At 30.2% G+C, this 20,134-nt stretch overlaps 3 protein-coding genes across 3 annotated transcripts; all 3 read right to left on the bottom strand.

Annotated features, from left to right (window-relative positions):
- Window positions 1-645: 645 nt before the first annotated feature.
- Window positions 646-2,230, bottom strand: LOC145090602 (Tmem18). Its single transcript, XM_079028750.1, has 5 exons — window positions 2,093-2,230; window positions 1,555-1,719; window positions 1,277-1,382; window positions 1,020-1,168; window positions 646-897 (listed from the first exon to the last, which is right to left on the bottom strand). The coding sequence occupies exons 2-5, from the start codon at window positions 1,693-1,695 to the stop codon at window positions 802-804; spliced, it is 492 nt and encodes a 163-aa protein (XP_078884876.1). The 5' UTR covers window positions 1,696-1,719; window positions 2,093-2,230; the 3' UTR covers window positions 646-801.
- A 1,803-nt stretch (window positions 2,231-4,033) lies between these two features.
- Window positions 4,034-7,064, bottom strand: PDE149 (integral membrane TerC family protein). The gene is made up of 14 exons (XM_079028755.1): window positions 6,804-7,064; window positions 6,638-6,721; window positions 6,345-6,481; window positions 6,182-6,258; window positions 5,994-6,081; window positions 5,820-5,900; window positions 5,657-5,713; window positions 5,438-5,522; window positions 5,258-5,307; window positions 5,036-5,092; window positions 4,880-4,958; window positions 4,738-4,796; window positions 4,402-4,459; window positions 4,034-4,316 (listed from the first exon to the last, which is right to left on the bottom strand). Exons 1-14 carry the CDS (start codon window positions 6,961-6,963, stop codon window positions 4,225-4,227), a joined length of 1,164 nt encoding a protein of 387 aa, XP_078884881.1. The 5' UTR covers window positions 6,964-7,064; the 3' UTR covers window positions 4,034-4,224.
- Window positions 7,065-10,755: 3,691 nt separating this feature from the next.
- LOC145090625 (putative protein phosphatase 2C 48) lies at window positions 10,756-14,009 on the bottom strand. Its single transcript, XM_079028763.1, has 4 exons — window positions 13,092-14,009; window positions 11,791-12,158; window positions 11,315-11,551; window positions 10,756-11,186 (listed from the first exon to the last, which is right to left on the bottom strand). Exons 1-4 carry the CDS (start codon window positions 13,399-13,401, stop codon window positions 10,974-10,976), a joined length of 1,128 nt encoding a protein of 375 aa, XP_078884889.1. The 5' UTR covers window positions 13,402-14,009; the 3' UTR covers window positions 10,756-10,973.
- Window positions 14,010-20,134: the final 6,125 nt, after the last annotated feature.

Consider the following 20,134-nt stretch of genomic DNA (forward strand, 5'->3'; position numbering starts at 1 on the left):
TTTGTTTGTGTGTTTGAACGAATGTTTTTAACTTTTTATTTGGATATATGTATCAGTTATTTTTCTAGATTTTGGATGTGTTTAGCAGTTTTTTTTTTCTGGAATTTTCTCTAATTAAACAAAAGTGACCTGCCAACCCAATTATATGACCCATCAACCTGCGAACCCAAAACCCATATAGTTAAACGGGTTAGATGGATCGTGTTCGGGTTTGACATATGCAAGTGAGGGTTGAACAATACGACATGATTATCTATATGGGTCGTGTTCGGGTTTATATAATTTGAACAATCACAATTGTTATTTAATATCTTATAATAATTAGTTATAACCGAATAGCTTGTGTAACATACATAGTATTTGAATAGATTTTTGCCATTAAAGATGTCCAATGTTATGTGATTACTATTCCTTGTTTCATTATATAATTATACAGTATAATGGTTTTAATACACACAAAAATAACATAATGGTGTTTTTAGGCATCAAAATATCAAATGATAATACGTTGGATTTTTCATTTTTTATGAGCTTTTCCCTAACATAAAATACAAAAAATGGACATACGGATCTAACCAAACCTCTTTTGACCCATCAATTGCAAAATCAATATCACAACAAAAGAAGCGGAGGGGTGAACTTCAATTTGTGTATGAAAAACATATAAATATAATATAAGCAACAAACTGAAATCTTCCAAAACATGATTAAAAAAAGTATATAAAAACTATCATGAAGATCTACACCATTAACGATTAATGAAGTAACTACCCCTAAAAGGCTAGATAGAAATCATGAACATCAATCCTGTTTGGTGGTAGAAAGTTTAGCTCGGTGCCTGAGTTCTGCTCTTTTCCACTTCACCATAAGTTGACATAAAGAAAACAGTGTGTTCACCTGCAAAAACAATAGCCAATAGGTAATCTTATAATACCAAAACTTTAACTATAAGATTAAAAAATAGTGAATTGTGCAATATTGACAATAATCAAATTAAGAACATTCAAAAGTTAAATTACCAGAATGATCAATGAGAAAACAAGAAGAGGACCAGACCAGAGCACAGAGAGGAAGACTCCATTGCGGTCAAAATAATTTTGACCAGCAAAGCTTTTCCAGTTATCACTCAAAACTGTGTTTAGTCTTTCAGCAAGATACACACCAGCCACTGCATCAAGAATCAAGATTCAAGGGTATTATAGAGATTTCACCAGTTAACAACTTCCTTAACCTATATTATATGTTTGTTGCTAAAGGGATACTATAGTAAACTTACATGACAGAAGGAAAAGGGACATCTGAAAGTTGATATTCTTTCTTGAAGTGAGGATTATTATAAGTGTCACAAAGTGGAACACCATCAACCCCACTAACCATGGTTCCTGAGAGATACATATAGAACAGAAAGCAATCAGCTTAAAGAACAACAAACACATCACAAGTACCAAATTGAAGTTTTTCTAGGTTAGGTTAGGTTATGTTATATAAAACTTAGCTGGTAATTTAGTGTACTTAGTAAACTTGTGGATCCCATGTGGAAAGGTGTTACCTTACCTTCCAATCAATGGCATGAAAGAAACCAATGAAGTTATCCATTGCTGGTTGCATTCCAATTCGAAGCTCAGATGAAATTTTCTCAACAAGTTCTTGCATTTGATCCATGTGCCCATTCATAGCTGTCTTTAGTTCATCCATTTGATTTAGCTTTGTCTCAATTTACTGCACAAGAAGTTGACGGAAGTAGTAATTAACAAGACATCATGACTCATGACAATTAGATCTCATCATAAGCAACTTTATAACCAAAAACTGGTTTGTTTCAAATTTCAATATCAATTAGATCTCTATAAACGTTTTAGAAAGAAGAAAAAAACTTATTTACAACTTGAATTTGGAAAGTACAATAGAGGAAACTCTAAGCTCAAATGATGACGATCTGGGGGATCGGATGATGCAATTATAAACCAAAGGAGCATGAGACTGAGATCACCAGCTAAATTACGAGTTCAGACAGACAAATTTATACTATTACCTGACAAAACGAAGTTTAGATGAAAACATTCTCAAATCGGAAAATAGAAGAAGAAATTACAGTGTAGCGATTGAAGACAGTGAGAGCGAGAGCCACGGCGACGGCGACGGACTTGTTCCTCACGAAATCGCCGAAGTTATGATTCAGTTTGAAGTAGTGATTGGTGAGATTTGAAGCGTAGATCTTGTTCTAGAGAATTAAAAAGGGTTTATCGCTTTATATCCCCAAATTGTACAATTTAACACTTTATTTGATTATATGGAAAATATTGATGATTAAGCAAAATTTAAAGGGTTAATTATAACAAAATTAACACATTGAGGCCACCTTATGAGCTTGTTTAATATATATTTTAAAATTAAAATTGAATTATTTTATATAAAATCTAAAAACATAGTATATAATAAAATTATAATTTTATATAACATCTTTATGATCCTTTACCATTTTATATAACAGTTACATAGAATGATATAAGGTTATAATATTGATGGTCGATAAGGATATATTACATGAAACAATAAAATTATATGTACATGTATTATATGTTATTTTTTTAACCATATGAATTTATTATAAAAATCTAACAAGAAGCAAGGAATTAATTAGAATTGGGTTTTTAAACCAATCAACCCAATTATCATTAGTTTTACATTTCAAAAAGTAAACCAATTATAAGAAAAATCTATTATATCTTCAAAAGTATAACTTTTAACAGGATTGGAGTCTCCAAAAATGATATCATTGTGATATCTCCAAATCACCCTGAAAGTCGTATGCATAATAGTCTCCAAAACCGTTTTTTTCTATTAATCGAGAGCGAGATCGTATCAATCCAAGAAAATAAATCTCCTAAAATATTTGCACATTGTAGTGTCATATCCACCCATCTAAACACATTTGCTAAATGACACATACTTCTTCACATAATAAAAAACATAACCTATTTTTTCCACTTGTTTATAATATAAAGGGCAAAGCAAACGAATGAATATCCAAGTCTTTGATGCTAAGATTTCAGCTGGTAGGTAATCTATCTAATAACAATCTTCAAATAAAGATGTTTACCTTTATTCGGACAAAACGATTCCACCTAGTCGCATGAGTGCTATCCGAAAAACACTCAAAATCAATATGTTTTCTAACTTCATCCATCGTGAACCCAATATCACCATTCAACTCTCATTGTCAATCATCTTCTTTTGAATTGGTTAAAAAGACCGAATAAAATTATATTTAGTCTGATTTAAAATATATCATACGGAACAAAATAAAAATATACAAATTAACCCAAATTTACTAACATGGACGAGTAGAATCAAACTGTTGATGCAAAGAAAAAGGTAAAGAACTTTTTTATCATTTTATCAGTTCTTTTATATATTTTGTAGGTCAAATTCCATTAAAACTATTATAATTTGAATTTTATTTTCTTGTTTAATGATTGGAAGAGTGTTTTTTTTTCTTGTTTAGCCATTAAGAGTTTGCATTTTTTATTTCTAAAAAACTACTCATAAAATTTTGAATTCTATAAAAATTGGATTGTGTTTAGTTTAAGTATCCAAATTTTTTTCTTAGGATTTAACTATTATAGTTTGGCGTTTTCTTTTTCTAAAGAGAACAACTCCAACCGGAAAAGTATTCTTCCAATCGTTTTTGCAATTGATTACCGAGAAAAACTTACTATGGTATTTTCAAAAAAAAAAAAAAAAAAAAAAAAAAGACAAATTCTCAGTGGTTAAAAGTTAAAACAAGAAAAAATTATTTCGGCAGTTAATTTACAATAATTAGTTTGGTAGAGTCTAATGTTAAACTTATTTTGATTTATGATTTTTTGGGTTTAAAATGATCAATTTGGTCAATTATAAACTAAATAATTTGCATGAAATGTTTTAGTCAATCCATCTATGAATAACAAGTACTATTTAAACACGCCCTATTTCCGCATTTAAAATAAAGTAAACAATGGTTAACAAGATGCATCCATCATATTATTAAGTATTAACAAACAAAAATGCATTATTATTGTTACTATTATTATTATTCATAAAAGATGATCAACGAGATGCTTGTCATGCTTCATCACATGTTTACACAGAAATGAAGATTTAACAATCTCTCAAAATTCTCTTTCTATTCAATAGATCACTACCTTTTTTTTTTTTTTAGTTTCTTTCAAGAATGACCAAATTCTAAGCTGATTTCTTCAACAAACTCAGCAGAACCCCAGCACTAAGAGTAGTGGCTACACATCCTAGAGAAACCTCAGTTGATACATGATACCCTGCAAAAGACATATTTGCCCTCATAAATGAGAAACATAAGAAATTATCTTTGATTATGAGTGACCTAATCAATAATACACTTACCAAAGAAATCTAGGATCATTTTGCATCCAATGAAGCCCAGAACTACGCCAATGGAGGGCTGATGATCATACCAAACAATGCTAACATATTATTGGTTTAAAAAATTATAAATTACCAAAAAGAAATCTTGAAGTAAAATCAATACACCATTGACTCATTTCTAATGTTAATAATGGGCAAATATGTAAATTCAAACACAGAGATATAGAAGAAAATGTTGACCTAACATCAATTTATTTGTAGACAGATACTATATATACTACCAATTCATTCATAACAATGGACATGGGCAAATAGGTCATTTAACATGAAAAGTTTTCAAACAAAAAAACTTACCTGTAGATACTCTAACTCTGCCATGCTTTCTGAAACCAGTGTATATAGAGATCGTAGACCTGCATCAGAAGCAAAAAATTCAGCCCAAAATTTGTTGTGTTTGACCAATTAGATAAAAGTCAACTCTGGCATCATACTTTACCTAAAATGGCAAAGAGATTAGATGAAAAAACAATGAAGGGATCTCTTGTCACACCAAAAACTGCAGGTATAGAGTCAACCTAGAAAAAAAATTACATAAAATAAGTGAACAGAAGTTTTAAAATATTATAAAAATATTTTAAATGAATAAACTTACAGCAAATGCAATGTCACTGAGTTCAATTACTGCTACAGTTAGAAGCAAAGGTGTAGCCTGCCCAAAATGTTTGATGCCTGTTAGAAACCAACAATTCAAGATGACACTTTTTGAAAAAAAAAAAAGAATCAAGAAAAGATTCCCATTTAAAAAAAAAAAAAATTGCACATGTTTTTAACCATATTAACAAACAAAAACAAATAACCATATCTTTTCACTTACTTTCCAAGCTCCATTCACAACTGTAAAAAACCTATTGCCATCATATTGAGCTGCCAAATCAGGAAAAAGAATGAATGAAATAAATACCAGATTTACCCTTGAAAAAAAATGCAGAAAGTTAGCATCTTTCCAAATCAAAAAATTATAACATCTGACAATTGAAAAGAAATTAATTATTACATGTTACAGGAATAATCTTTTGGCATGTCTTCACAATAAAATTTTCTGATAGATCCTCATCATCATCTTCACCAGTAAAAAACAGCTATAGAAAAAGATGGAAATGTTATGATCATGGTTTAAACTGTAAGATAGAATAAAATTTCGTAAATACTTTTTACAATCGTATTTAATGTATTAAATATTAAGTAATTAATTATTTAAGGAAAGAAACAGTACCTTAAAGGATGAGTACAGAAGTATTGATGCCAGTAGCAAGTTAACAGCCTCAAACCTCTAAAATGTTTTACATTAATAGTTTTAGTAACTTTTCATATTGATTTGTTGCAATTTTCATAAAAACAAATTGAGTATTTTTTATTTATTCAATGTAAAAAATTACCTGAAGTGTTGCAGTTCCAAGAAGTATTAATGACAATCTAAAGATTACTGCACCAGATATACCATATGAAAGCACTCGATTCTGTAATTACAACATGAAGAAATATCAATAAATGATTATTTATTAAGTGATTTGACTTTGACTGATGAGAGAGTTTATTAGAGATTAGACTACCTGATAAGGAAGTGGAACTTTGAAGTATTTGAATATCAAAACGAACACAAAAAGATTATCCACAGACAAGCTTTGTTCAAGCAAGTACCTATGTGAATTTCAAAAAGAAAAAAAAAATCAAGAAATGATGAGATAACTAAAATAATTGAAATACTTTCATGAGCAAAAAAAGAAATTCAATCTCATACCCTGCAAAGAATTCTGATGCTTTTCCAACTCCATCTTTCAATCCCAGACCAACACCAAATGCTACAGCTGAGAACACCTAATACAATGAAAATACTATTTTGACCTTTAAACGAGGGTAATTAAAACTTCATGAATTTGAACTTATAGTGAGGTTATACTTACGCACAAGGCTACAGTTTTCACAGATGTCTTGTAATTTTCAACATCTTTGGTCTTTTCTTCTAGAACATCATCAATAATGAGATGGCCTTTAGATTTGGTGGTGTCATCGAATGGATTGGAGGAGGATGTCTCCCTCTCTGCCAGTAAGAACAAATAGTGAGTAATTTATGGTAAACGCATTCATTTCGCAAAGATCAATAGTATTATGATATGTAGACGTATATGTATATGTACGTAGGCATTTTGTTTATATTGAATTTCGCATTAGAAACATTAGATGTTTATTTTCTCACCTGAAGAAACAGATCCTTCTTCTTGTTCAACTCCTTTCGAGCGTACAATCGATAACTTCCGCGTCCAACGATTTCGACAAACACCTGCAATCAAATTTTGTTTTTCAGAGGAAAAAAATATTGTCTCTTACATCCATCACCCTCAACATTCAAATAGTAACGTTACCTGAACTGAAGGAACGATTGGGGAAATGAGTGATTTGAAGATGAACCCATTTAGGATACCGAGTAGAAGTTGAAACTGGAGTAAATCTAAGCAATCCCACTCCCAAATCAAATTTAAGCGGGTGATGCATCCCATTTTGAATTATCGAAACTAATTTCATGGCTCGAAATTCAATTCGTGTTATAATCAACGGAATACGGTTGCAGATGAATGTGAGACGCACAGGGGGTTTTGGGTTGTTGATATGAGAGGGGTGTCCACCGTCGCTAGTGGTTATGATCCACCGAAAAATTGAAAAATATTCACTTTGCTCCCCTCGTTTATAAAACTTATTCTATCTAAACACATAGTTTAAAATCCATCAATATTTGGTATATTATTTTTATTTGGAATATTAACACAATGACCACAACTTATCTATGATTTATATGATTTATTGGATATGATTAACATTTCAGGTAGTTACCAAATGATCATTTATTTCGGCCATTCCAAAACAATCAGATATATATAATCCACATATTTTATTTACTAAAACTAAAGCCAATCATTTGTTTTTTTAATATATGTACTTAAATTCGAAGTGTAAAGAATCTAAAAAGTGGTTGCTTATCAAGAAGAATTTTGAAAAGTTAGTTTTCGTCTATGGTGATTGTTTTAATTTTTCTAGTCCTAGACCTTGTGGCAACAATTTTATGGATCTGGTCTCGGTACATAAAACTCATAGTCGCAGACTTACGTTTTTAAGAGGAAGAAACATGATCACTTACTCTATTGAGTAAGGTTTGATCTAATGGTTTAAAGTTTAGGGTTTATGGTTTAGGATGACTTACGTATTGTTATATTTCATCACATATAAATGAAAGTATTAAAGTTTTGTTTTATAATTTCTTATTTAAATGAAAAGTGTGTTTATTGAAGTATGATACATATTTAAATGAATAGCATGATATGTTAGATTTCTTTGTAAGTAATTGGTAAACACCATTTTCGATATGATTTACAACAAAAAATTGCATTGGATGCGAAAGACATATTAGTGACAATACTAACAAAATATTTGACATCATTATCATTAATTATTTGTAACCTTGACTTGAAGAAACCAAGTTGACAAACCCACAAAAGTTGATATTATAGGTTAAATCCACACCATAACATTTGTAATCTATTGTCATATACTACATAATGCCATTGATTTGCTCACACTATCATCCATTACATGTAGGAGCTCTTAAAAAATATTATATGAATTCATTCTCAATAAAATAATGGTGTATTGAGATAAAACTTAGGAGTAAAGCCTATATGATCTTTTGAATTAACTTTTTTGTAATATCAATCCATAATGTAAGAGGCGCCGATATGTAATGTACATTCACATTAAGATGTCAAAAAATTTATTACTATATGTCACGTCTCATAAGTTCTTTAATAGTTTCAGACAAAAATGAAGAGTCCATAATAAAGTGCTGTGGAATTCTTGATCATTTTTTTAATGTAAATTTATTATAAATGATTAAAAGCAATACATTTTCTAAATAAGCTTGAAGTTAATTAATCTAAGAGCATCTTTGGATGTCTTCTATTATCCCCTAACAAAGCCTATTCTCGTATTCTGATATCTACATTTATGGGGTTACGGGTCTAGAACCATTGTTGTATGGTTCATCCTCTCGTGTAAAGAAAGATGTTCTCTATCTTTCAAGACTTCATTACAGTCATCGTAATCGTATGAGGGGCTGCCCTTGATCTTCTTAGAAAGTGAGGGATTTAATAGCGAAGCAGAAGCTACTTTTCACTCATATTTAAAAGCTAGACCGGCTGGCTACAAAGAGAGGATTTTTTCTTAGTTTCCTAGTATTACCTTCCGACTGGAAAACCCTTTTTTTATTTCAAGCTTTGTGGTAGAGCGGTCGGCTGGTAACTGACTATTCGGACGCAGGTTCAAATCCTACTTGAAAAGCTTCCTTGGACTTTTTTGACTCTCTTCTTACTCCAGTCGTAAGTAAACTCGTAGAACGGGATGTCATCCACTGAATCCTAATTGCGAGAAGAGAATTTCCCTCCTAAGTCATCGAAAAAGAGGAGGCTTAACTCCACGGATGACTGGGGCTTAAGGAAAAAGAAAAGGAAGATCTTCTTGACTCTCTTAACTATGGTAAAATAGTTAGAATGTAACCAAAACACATGTTTCACTCTCGCTTTCAGTATTTTGACAAGAGAGGATTCGCCGAGTTGATTGAGTTGTCTCTCAAAAGAAGACTCTATCAAAATCTTTTGAACAAATGGTTGCCCTTGAAAATGAGTGTTTTTTGTGGAAACTAAGACTAATTAAGAATGTCATTGCTGTTAATAGCAGTTTTCCCAGGTTTGGAATGAATTTTTCCTCCATATGTGTTTGTTGTTCCTCTCCTGGAGGGTCGAGAGAGGCTTACTGCACGATACGCCCAACCGCTAATAAATGTTGCATTAGATAAGAAAGTGGGAGGTCGGCCCCCACCCATCTGGAGGTGCACACCCATTTATGAACATATACAAAGGGCTAAAGAGAGAAGTCCATGGAGAACCACCAAATCCAATGACATTATTAGTCTGTACCATTTTGTCATCAATCACAACTGGGTTGCTTGGTGAGTCACCCAAAAAAAGCATCGAGAAAGGTCAAACATATATGTTTTATGAAATGATTAGTTGTTTCATTTATGCTATGTCTTGCATCGTGTTCGTATGTGTTTATTGAGCTTTCAACGCTTATGGAGTTTTTTTATGACTTATTATTATTTTTTTTAATAAACACTCATCCTTATTGGAGTACATAGCTTATTTGATTTTTCCAGGTGACCAATCTATATTGAATGGTCAATAAACTATGTTAGTTCTAACCCATTTCTTTTTAATAATATGTCATACTACCATTTTAATTATCTTAAAGTTTTGAATATTTTTTATTTTCTAATGTTTAGTTATTCTGTTATATACCATATATGACAATTATTATATAATACAAATTATTATAAAGTTTAATACAAACCATAGCAAACACATTAATACTTGTAGTTAATTTTAATAGATATGAAAGAGTTTTATAAAATATTTTAGATAGTTGGCATGAATTAGTTAAATTTATAAAAAAAAATGGTCTATATAATAGGTTAACTATTGAAACTGTTATTTAATTTTGGATTAAAGTTAAAACGATGATGATGTGACATTTATTTTGAGTTATAGTATAGGTATTAGGTAAACCATTGAAAATGCACTATATAATTTTAATATATGATTTTTTTTTTGTATTTAAAGATATTAAATAATATTTTATGTTTCTCTCAATTGCTAGAAATTTGATCAAAGTAAAAATCTGAAATCCCCCTTAAAGAAATGTAAACTATCATCAGAAGTGCACACTGTTAGGAAAGTGACAAAGGGTCAAATCACAACTAAAATAAAGCGTTTTTCATAGGAACACATTCCTCATATATTCAATGGGGAAAGGTGTTTCGAAGAAATTCCAAAGAAAATATATTATGGGGAAACTAATTGTGATCGAACTTCCAAGGAACCTTATGCATTTTCAAGGAGCTTCTTTTGTCGGAAGTCACCACACTTTCCCCATATACCCATCTTGCAAGGAGTTCCGAGGAATTATATCTTTGAGGATTTTGTTAGGAAAATTTTTTCCCATAAATTTCCTAGGACCATACTTTGTTGACAGTTTTTAACAGAAGGTTCCTATACAGGTTTAATAATAACCGCTCAAAATAAGTTTAGATTAAATTATCTTGGAGTTGAAATGGATTATGTCAAGCACATTCGAAGCCACAACGATTTTGATCCTTGATAGTTATCATATATAACTACACACTAGTATATATGAAATATAATTGAACCAAAGATCCATTTCTTATTATTAACATATTAGTAGATAGAGAGTACAAAGACATTTGCTCCATTTTCTTTACAACTAAACCTTTCCTTTTATGTATTTGAAATGTGACAATAGAACATATCAAATTAATATATTATTACATAAATAGGTCGAACTCAAATGCATACCAATACTTTCTATAAAGTTGTTTATAAATGGAATTGAAATCAAATGGGCTCGATTCTCATGTAACAATCACCTTTGGGCCGGGTCAGGTCCAAGCCCAACACTCCATGTCTACCTCAGAATTTTTTAGTCGTCGGTAATCCTACGCCCCCTTTCATCGAGACACTCGAATTAGGGTTCGCGGAATCGAGAAAAACGACAACAACTGTAATATCATCGTGAAAATGTCTCCTCACCCCTCTTTCGATCTTCTTCAGGTCCAAATATCTCACTTCTCTTTTCTTCGCTGCTGCCTGAAGCGCTGCCTTCACTAACCTCCTTGCGATCCCCTGCATGAAGACAGAAAATAAAGATGCATAATCCAATAGAACAACTTAACAGTGAAAATGATGTTCTTATTCGATTCAGTTCCTCAGGTATGTAGGCGTTTTCTCTAGGAAATAGATTATGAACTTACGTTACGTGGGTAAGTGTGGACAATATCGACGGCTTCTTCATTGCTGAGCTGCTCCCATAGACCATCGGATGCGAATATGAGAAATTCGTCATTTGGATCAACATTTTGTATGGAGATTGTTGGCTCAGGACTAAGAATTTGCTTTGAAAACGATTGTGGAATCCTAAACTTTGGCAAAAGTGGGGCTCGATTGAACTCCGGATTCTTCAGATACGCATCGCCTATCGATCTGGACACCTGAGAGAAAATTCATCAACATAATCAAATCGTATTTGTTTCAAAACTTCTTGATGCTCATTTGGGAAAATAGAAAGAGAAAAATAAATGGGACAAAATTTGTATAAAGTTAAACCTAATTGAGAAACCCTAGTTTCCTTAAACGATTAAGTGGTCTTTCTACATTAAGTCTAAAAAGATGCTAAATGAAACTACATACATATATGATATATCTGAATGAATTAAGACAAGTCTTATACCTGTATGAGTCCTTTAACACGCCAAACGTTATGTTTCATAACCACAATCTTTGGATCATCGGGGTGTAAGGAACGAAGCTCATCTCTTACACACTCATGGTTGACATTGTGTTCTTGAGATAACTGAATGGCAGAGACGCCACCACTATCTTTGTCTACTCTCCCCAAAACTACACGCGAATCCCCCGCATTCGCAGTGTAAATGACCCCATCAACAATAACTCCAACCAAACAACACGTGCCCACACATGCAAATTGTGGGCACGTGCGCCATTGATCTCTAACAAGAGATATAAATTGATGCTCGGTTGACAAGAATGCCTTTCTAATTGCATCCTCCGACATTTCTTCATCTTCGGATACAAACCCTGAAATCAAAATAGATAATCAGATAAATAAATAATTAATTGATTGTAGCTAGGTGACGGGTAGTTATTTTTACATTTATCTAAATGATCGGTTTTTTCTTAGAGTAACTTCTAGTAAGTTTATCTTTTGTGGGCTAAAAGCAAGAAACGGCAACGTACTTTCATTTATTTGTGTATTGTAGTTTTGGTTGTATGATTGGAACTTTTAACTATAAATATCTATCTCTAAGAAAATATCTAAAATAGATTCAAAAATCTATATAGATAAATAACATAACTAATTGAAATCACACTAACAAATAAATTCAATTTTGACTTTACTTTCGTTTCTTCCTATTACAATATTGTACTTCCAAAATTTTTTAATTAGTTATTATGACATTGTATTTTGAAAGAACTACCCTATTATAGCATTGTACTTTCAAAAAAAATTTATTAGGAGATTATACTTAGAAATATCTACCAAATCATAGCAAGTGAGAATTGCTTTTTAATTTCGGACTTTTTTCTTATTATGTCATTGTACTTGGAAAGATTTGTCCAATCATAGCATTGTATTTTCTCTTTTTTTATTAGTATCACCGAGTTGTACGTAAAAGTTGCTTGTATTTGGATGACATTGTTGTAATTCGATAGATTTTTCAAAATACAATTTTATAATATGAAATAATGAAAATATGGATGCTAGTATAAACAAACCAACCTAAATATATTGCTATTTCTTGCATGTAAACCTTCTTTTTAGAATAACTAGTCATAAAATCATAACCATAGTCATAAAATCATAACCATGGTCAATTAAACACACAAACAAAAGAAAAATATTCAGGGGTACACAAAATGATAAAAAGAAAATGACACACATTAGCTCATATCATATCATTCTTGAATCAAAGTATAAAAAAGGATTCAATATAAGAATTGGCAACTTACTCTTGAGATTGGAGAACATATTTTCGTTGACAAACCGTGATGCTTCTGGCCCACCATGTCCATCATAGACCCCAATAAACGTCCCGTAAAGCCCTAAATTCATCGAATCCAACGGTCCTGATTCGATCTGGCTTTGATCCTCCATCAAACTGTTAGCTTGAACCACAGCCATTGAAAACTCTCCATTAACATGAGACCCCAAATCTTTATACCACAACAACCCATCTGTTCTTCCACTTTGTGCACCCCCAACACATGGTCTCCAAAAAGGTTTCATCATATCTAAGTAGCTATAACTATTACCCCACATGAAACTTTAGCATAAATATTACTTATATGTTTTCACCAATCAGATTAATCCAAATACATTATTGAAAATTCTATCATCCAAAACAACCAGCAAACAATATGTTTATCGAATTATGATCAAGACTCAAACGTAAAGTCAATCTCAGCTCCAGTTTTTGCTTATGTTCTAACCCAACGACCAAGATTCTTGAATTTATAAAAGACCCACAAGAGATAAAAGGACTAGACACCATTAATGTCAAGAAATGCAAAAGGGGGCAAAATGGGTATGGGTCAAAATTGCCTAAAAACGAATCTAGTGTGACTCAAAGGACAAGAAAACAACTGTCTTTAATGGAGTTCAGAGAATATGGAGATGTGTTCTTCAAGTACATACCCTATACCTCTTATTTATTTGTCCCTTTTCAAGAACATCCTTAGCTGTAAAACCCATAAGATTTTGATTTTTTGACAGAGTATGTTCATGGATCAGATGAAGAAGGCAGGGTTTTTGGCGTTTTTTGGCAGACAATCTTTGTAAATTTGAGATCTTGGAGATGATGGGCTGATGAGGTTTTTAAAGAAAGGAAAAAAACTCTAGAAATTGTTAGCAATAAGGGTTTATTTTTCTTCCCCAATTGAAATGAATTTGACCTTCTGATTTCTTTTACCTCTCCTTTTTATTTGGATTTGTTTTGTGGGTGGATGGTTGAATATTAAAATTTTATGACTTTGTTCGAATAGTAATCCACGTTTTTAGCCTTTTTTGGCTGAATGTTTCGTTACATGTATGTGGACCACTCCTTTACTTTAAGGGTAGTTTGGTAAAAGCCATGATTTGATCAAATATTTTTGTAAGTTGTATTCTAATTTTATAATTGTTAAATATATTTTCAATTTCCATTTGAAGAAAAAGAAAACAAAAATAACAAATTAAAATGATGATAAAGATGAAGATATGCTGGATTTTAGATTATTCATAAGCTATTAACATCGGTTTAATTTCACTCATCTTCTAATTAGGTCATCTATATCCACTTAATTCTACTCATCTTTTAATTATATCATCCACTTGGGTTTATTTCCACCCTTATGTAATATATATATATATATATATATATATATATATATATATATATATATATATATATATATATATATATATATATATAAACCATTATATTATTTTTATATTAAGAAAAACTCTTATATTATTACTTACATTTCAAATAAAACCAAATTGTAAATATATAAGAGAAATGATCAGCTAAAATATATGATTTAACATAGATATTCCTTATATTTCCTTGATTGTATGAAAAAACATGTTAAAACCTATATTTATTTCGATTACTCTTGCTCGATTGTGTTTTCCATATTAAATTATATGATTGATTTTTTCCTTCCTTAACAAATATTATTTAGCATAATTAACATCAATGTCATATTAAAAACAAAAATGTAAGCAACATCATATTTGTAGTCGTCAATTTCTCTTAAAAACCTGTATTTTTGTATTTTTCAAATGATAACTATTAATATAAGGGTTTTTTTTAACATAAAAATAATATAAAGGGTTTATATATATATATATATATATATATATATATATATATATATATATATAAAATTCGTTGTGTTTTTCTACGTATATCATTTATCATATCAACATTAGTGTAATACCAACATTTTCAAAGATGGTCATCTAAAGTCATCCACATCGGTTTAAAAGTCTACTCATCTTTTAATTATGTCATCAATATCGGTTTAATTGAACTCATCTTTTAATTAAGTTATGTGTATATATTCATCTTTTAATTATGTCACTATCATCATCAACCCATTACCAGCATTTTCAAAGACGGTCACCACTAACATTCAACAACTATCTTAATATATATTCTATTTCTCTGTACTTAATAAATATATATATATTTATAATTTAAATTTTAATTAAACAGATAGCAATAATATATAAACTAAAGATTTTTAATACATAAATATATTTATATAATCATAAATTAATATAATAAGTATATATAAATGATTAAAAAGTATAATAATATAAGAAGTATGGTGGTCATTTTAGATTTAACCGGTTCGACTGTCGGGTAAAATCAGTTTCTACAATTTTCATGATTTTTTTTTATTTACACACACACACCAACACATACACATACACCAAAAAGAAAATAAATTATAATATTGAAACAAAATATAATTTTAAATGAATACAAATGCATCAAAAAGCTTCATAACATTTATCATGTGTTTTTATTTAATTTAAGAAATATCTAATTAGATACGAAAAGACTACCAAAACTTGTTATGTAAAATATTTCATTTCTATGTGATTTTATTCAAATTAAGGGATTCGGCTAGGTTTTTAAAAAACCTAGGCATTTCGTTTCAATTTAGAAATAGATATAAATTTGGTGCTAGCTGAACCGTTTTTTATCCGGTTTTGGTCCAACCGGATCGACCCTCCGGTTCAAACCGATTTTGAAAAGATTGTTGCTAACTCATCTTGACAACCGTTGTAGAATGTAGATGGTCTAATGGTTAAGTTTTTCAATGACTTGTTATTTTTTATTTTATTAGTTTAATTTAATAAATAGTTGTTATCACAAGCATATAACTAATTTATCATTTCTCCATGTATATGAAATATTTATTAAAATGTCATAATCTAATTTCTGGTTTTACGATCACACCTCATATTTAAAAACAAAAAAAAAATTATATACATGACATTAACATATAAACAAAACAACGTTTTTTAGACATAAAACATGCAATATATATGAAGACAAATTAATATATGTATATGATGAAGCATTGTTTTAATTAAATGGTCCAAAATCATATTATTTGTATAGTTTTTCAACATCAACAATTTTGGATTTTGACATGAAGTTTTAGTAAACAAAAACTTGTTGAGTTTTTTAAGAAACGTCTAAAAAGTTGCATTTTTTTTCATATATTAATCGAATTAAAACAATGTTTTAGCCTCAAATATTAATTTTATGGTCAATGAGGATTTTACAACAATGGTTATGGCTAAATGGAGTGATGTTGAGCTCACGAGCTCTACATCAGCCAAACAACCATTCATCCTAGCTGGTGGTAGACATGTTGAGACCACTACTATGACAAGGGAATGTGGGGAAAAGAGAGGGAGAAGAGACTCCACAAGTGGCTTCCAAGTTGTGTTATTGGGTTTGACATGCCGAGCTCAAAGGGATGATGTTTGTCGAGTTGACTAAGGTGTTGTTTGTTTTTTCGAAGATAAAATACGTGAAGTCTGCGGACTATCTCTGCAATCCTCTGTATCAGAAGAGGTGGAACAAACGGCTACAACATGTAATAAAAAGTATGTTTGTTTTTTAACATCTGCAGACTGTTGCAGTAAGTTAAACTAAGGCGTGAAGAGGTTTGAAGCAGTTGGTTTAGTGTTACACCACGCAGCACACGCGCAACAGTTTTTAAGTCAGGAGTCTTCTGAAAAACAAACAATTGCGAAGTGTCAAGTGTTGCGCGGCGCAGCAATAAGTGGTCTGAAGTGATTTAAAAAAAGAAAAAACAAACAACACCTAGGCCAATACCGAGCTTTTACAAACTCTACTCGCTCAGCCTAAGAGGAAATGGTTACAACTTAGAATATACAAATTTGCTTGCTATTGTTTTTTATTAAAGAAATTCAAACAATTTCCCTAGGGCTTCGTTTGAGTGGGATCTCATAACCGTTTTCCATAAAATACTTTTTTTAGATAAGCAACAAAGATCGCACGAAGTCCAAGTTGGACAATGATAGATCTCATAGTAAGAGATTTTAGACTTTTAGTTGCAAAAAAATTAGAAAATACTGATGTCCAAAACTCATCCATATGTAAATAATAAAATAAATAAATAATGTTTATCTCGCAATATAAAGTGGGTGTTTCAATCATAGTTCGCATATTACATATTCGATGATAAACTATCATAGCACAATTAGGACATACCATATTGTATATTCAACTTGATTTTCAGTTTCAAAGTTAAAAAAATCATTATCAGTCTACCACCATCAATATGGATTAGTGGTGATCGTCTGATGATATAAAACACTCCAAAATATAGCTAACATATGTTTAAATCCCATAAACTTCAATCTTAGGTTTGTCTTAAAAAAAAAAAATAAAAAAAAAAAATAAATAAAAAAAAAAAAAAAAAAAACATTATCAGGGTATGGACTATATACACTTTGGTCCGATTTGAGAGCAAATTCTAAACCACAATTGGATTGGGTACACTTACTTGTATTCTATTTATTTATTTATTTGGACTATAGTTTGATATGACCTAAGTTGTTTTAAAACATGTTTTAACACCATTCATATTCCGTCCCTATGTTATATGTACGACACATGAAATGAAAGGAGACCTTTTAGGCCCACACACCCATAAATCATGACCTTTACATAGCAGTGTAGCACTTCCATTCTTCTTCTAATGCATAAGAACCAACAAAGGCACAAACAACCAAAAATGGACCATTTGTTCACATATGATTTTTTAGAGTATTATGGGTTCAATTATTTATAAAAAATTGCATATATCGGATATATTGGATGTCTTTGTTCTAGGGTTTCATGTTTTCTCTTTTATCATTCAATGTAAGTCTACATAAATAGTATTATAGAAGTATTTAAGTAAATGAGAGCACATTGTATATATTTAAGTTTAATTAATTAACAAAAAAAATATTTAAACAACTAAGTATTTCCTTTGAGCTTAATTGTATATTTTCTATCGTTTATTGTATTTCAATTTCCTACTCTTTTGTAAAGTTAAAAAAAGATACACAACGTTTTTACATGAAAAGTTACATAAATATTATATAAATATAAAAAAATGTGGAAATTTAGTGACGCTGCATGATAACATGTTATGGGCTACATTGGTTGAATTGTTAACCCAATAAGGGACCAAATTGTATGTTGGGTTCAGAAGTTAGTCTCCCTGTCGTGTCTACTAGATTTATCATTTATGGCAAAACATTATTATTATTATTATTTTATTTTTGCTACAGTATTCAATATTTTTTCATAGAAACAATGCACAAAATCAATAAATAACTTAATTTTATGTACTTAAAATCCACCCTCATCCCAAAAGCATTTTTGCGGTCTAATATATTACTTGAGAAATAATGTTAAATATGGAGTTCTTTGTTTTTAGATCTCGAGAGATTTAATTAATTAAACTCAAATGCTCTATTATGTATAGTCACGAAAACAAAAATGGGAGTAAATCCCTATGAGTGTCTGGAAACATATACTTCAATCAGTTCTATGTGATATACAACAAGTACGATATGCTTAGATACGTTTTCAATCATATATAGTATTTTCCAAAGAAAATCCTTTTCAAATAGATTTTATGGATGCAACAACATACGTATATTAATCACATAGAAAACAATAGTATTGTGATGTAATGATACTTGCATGCTATTTACTTCTTTATATTTTATTTTGGCATATTTTTGTTTGTTTTTGTGTAAATCATCATGTGTATTTTCATTTTTACGACTATTTTAGGTACTTTATAGTTTTTGTATTTAATTTCAAAATTTTAAAAGACTAGAGAAAATACGAAAGATTACAGGTGAGATTGTGCAAATTAGACTACGACGAAGAGATTGAAAAAGAAAACTTAGGTTAACACTTGAAGGCAAATGAAGTGGACTAAAGATGGGTTAAATTGTTAGTCCAAATAATTCAAGAGGAGACAGCACGAAAGACATCATAATCTCATTAAGTCAAGAAGAGACAACAAGAAATACATAATCTCATCGAAAAGGACATGTGGCTGCAAAATTCGGAGTCGAGCAGGACTACTTGGTCCGAGTAGGATTTTACACTCAAACCTAGTCGGTTCATGTAAGTACTTAAGGAACATTTTTGTTATTTCACGTTTTGATTGTTATTTGTGGCATGTTATGTGGGTTTTTCCTAAATCAAACATAGAGGTTTTGGAGCATTTTTCTCTTGAGTTTTGAAGGTTTTTAAAGACATTTATGTAGGCTTTAAACTTGTGAACTTGTGGGTTGCTTGGTACATTTTATTTTTTTGTTTACAATTATGTGTAGTTAAGTTTCTTGTATCTAACATTAGGTAAATCCAAAAAAACAAGTGGTTAGTTAATAAAGATTTACGAGGGTTTTATTTTCTATACTAGTTTATAAACCGTGACAATTATGGTTACCAAATTAATTACATTTTCATAGTAGAAACACATAATCATTAATTAATTAATTTAAATAAACTATTAACTAAAAGATATTTTATTTAGTTATGTAAAATTATAATCGTTGATTAAAATAAAAATGTAAAATTAATTTTCAAGATTAGAAAGTTTTTAATTGTGAATAAAATAAAAAAATAACGATATAATACAATGAATGTTAATGAAATAAATCAAAATTGTTATATAAATTAGATAATTAAGTTGTTCAAATAAGCATATATTAAGTTGTTCGATACATCAAAGTAGGTATTAATGTATCGGCGATCTATAAAAAAAATATATAAAATGAATAAGAATCGTTACAATATAAGACAGAATGAAAGAATCATTATACCTTGCCAAACATCGATCCTACCAAATTGAAGGATTACGAGGATATGGAGAATGTTTGGGTTCTTTTAGATATAATGTGACAATGTGTAACTATAATCTCCCTAAATATTAACATCCAATTGCAAACC

Source organism: Lactuca serriola, chromosome 1, assembly GCF_051521515.1.
Source record: "Lactuca serriola cultivar US96UC23 chromosome 1, Lser_US96UC23_V15, whole genome shotgun sequence".
Lineage (NCBI taxonomy): Eukaryota > Viridiplantae > Streptophyta > Magnoliopsida > Asterales > Asteraceae > Lactuca > Lactuca serriola.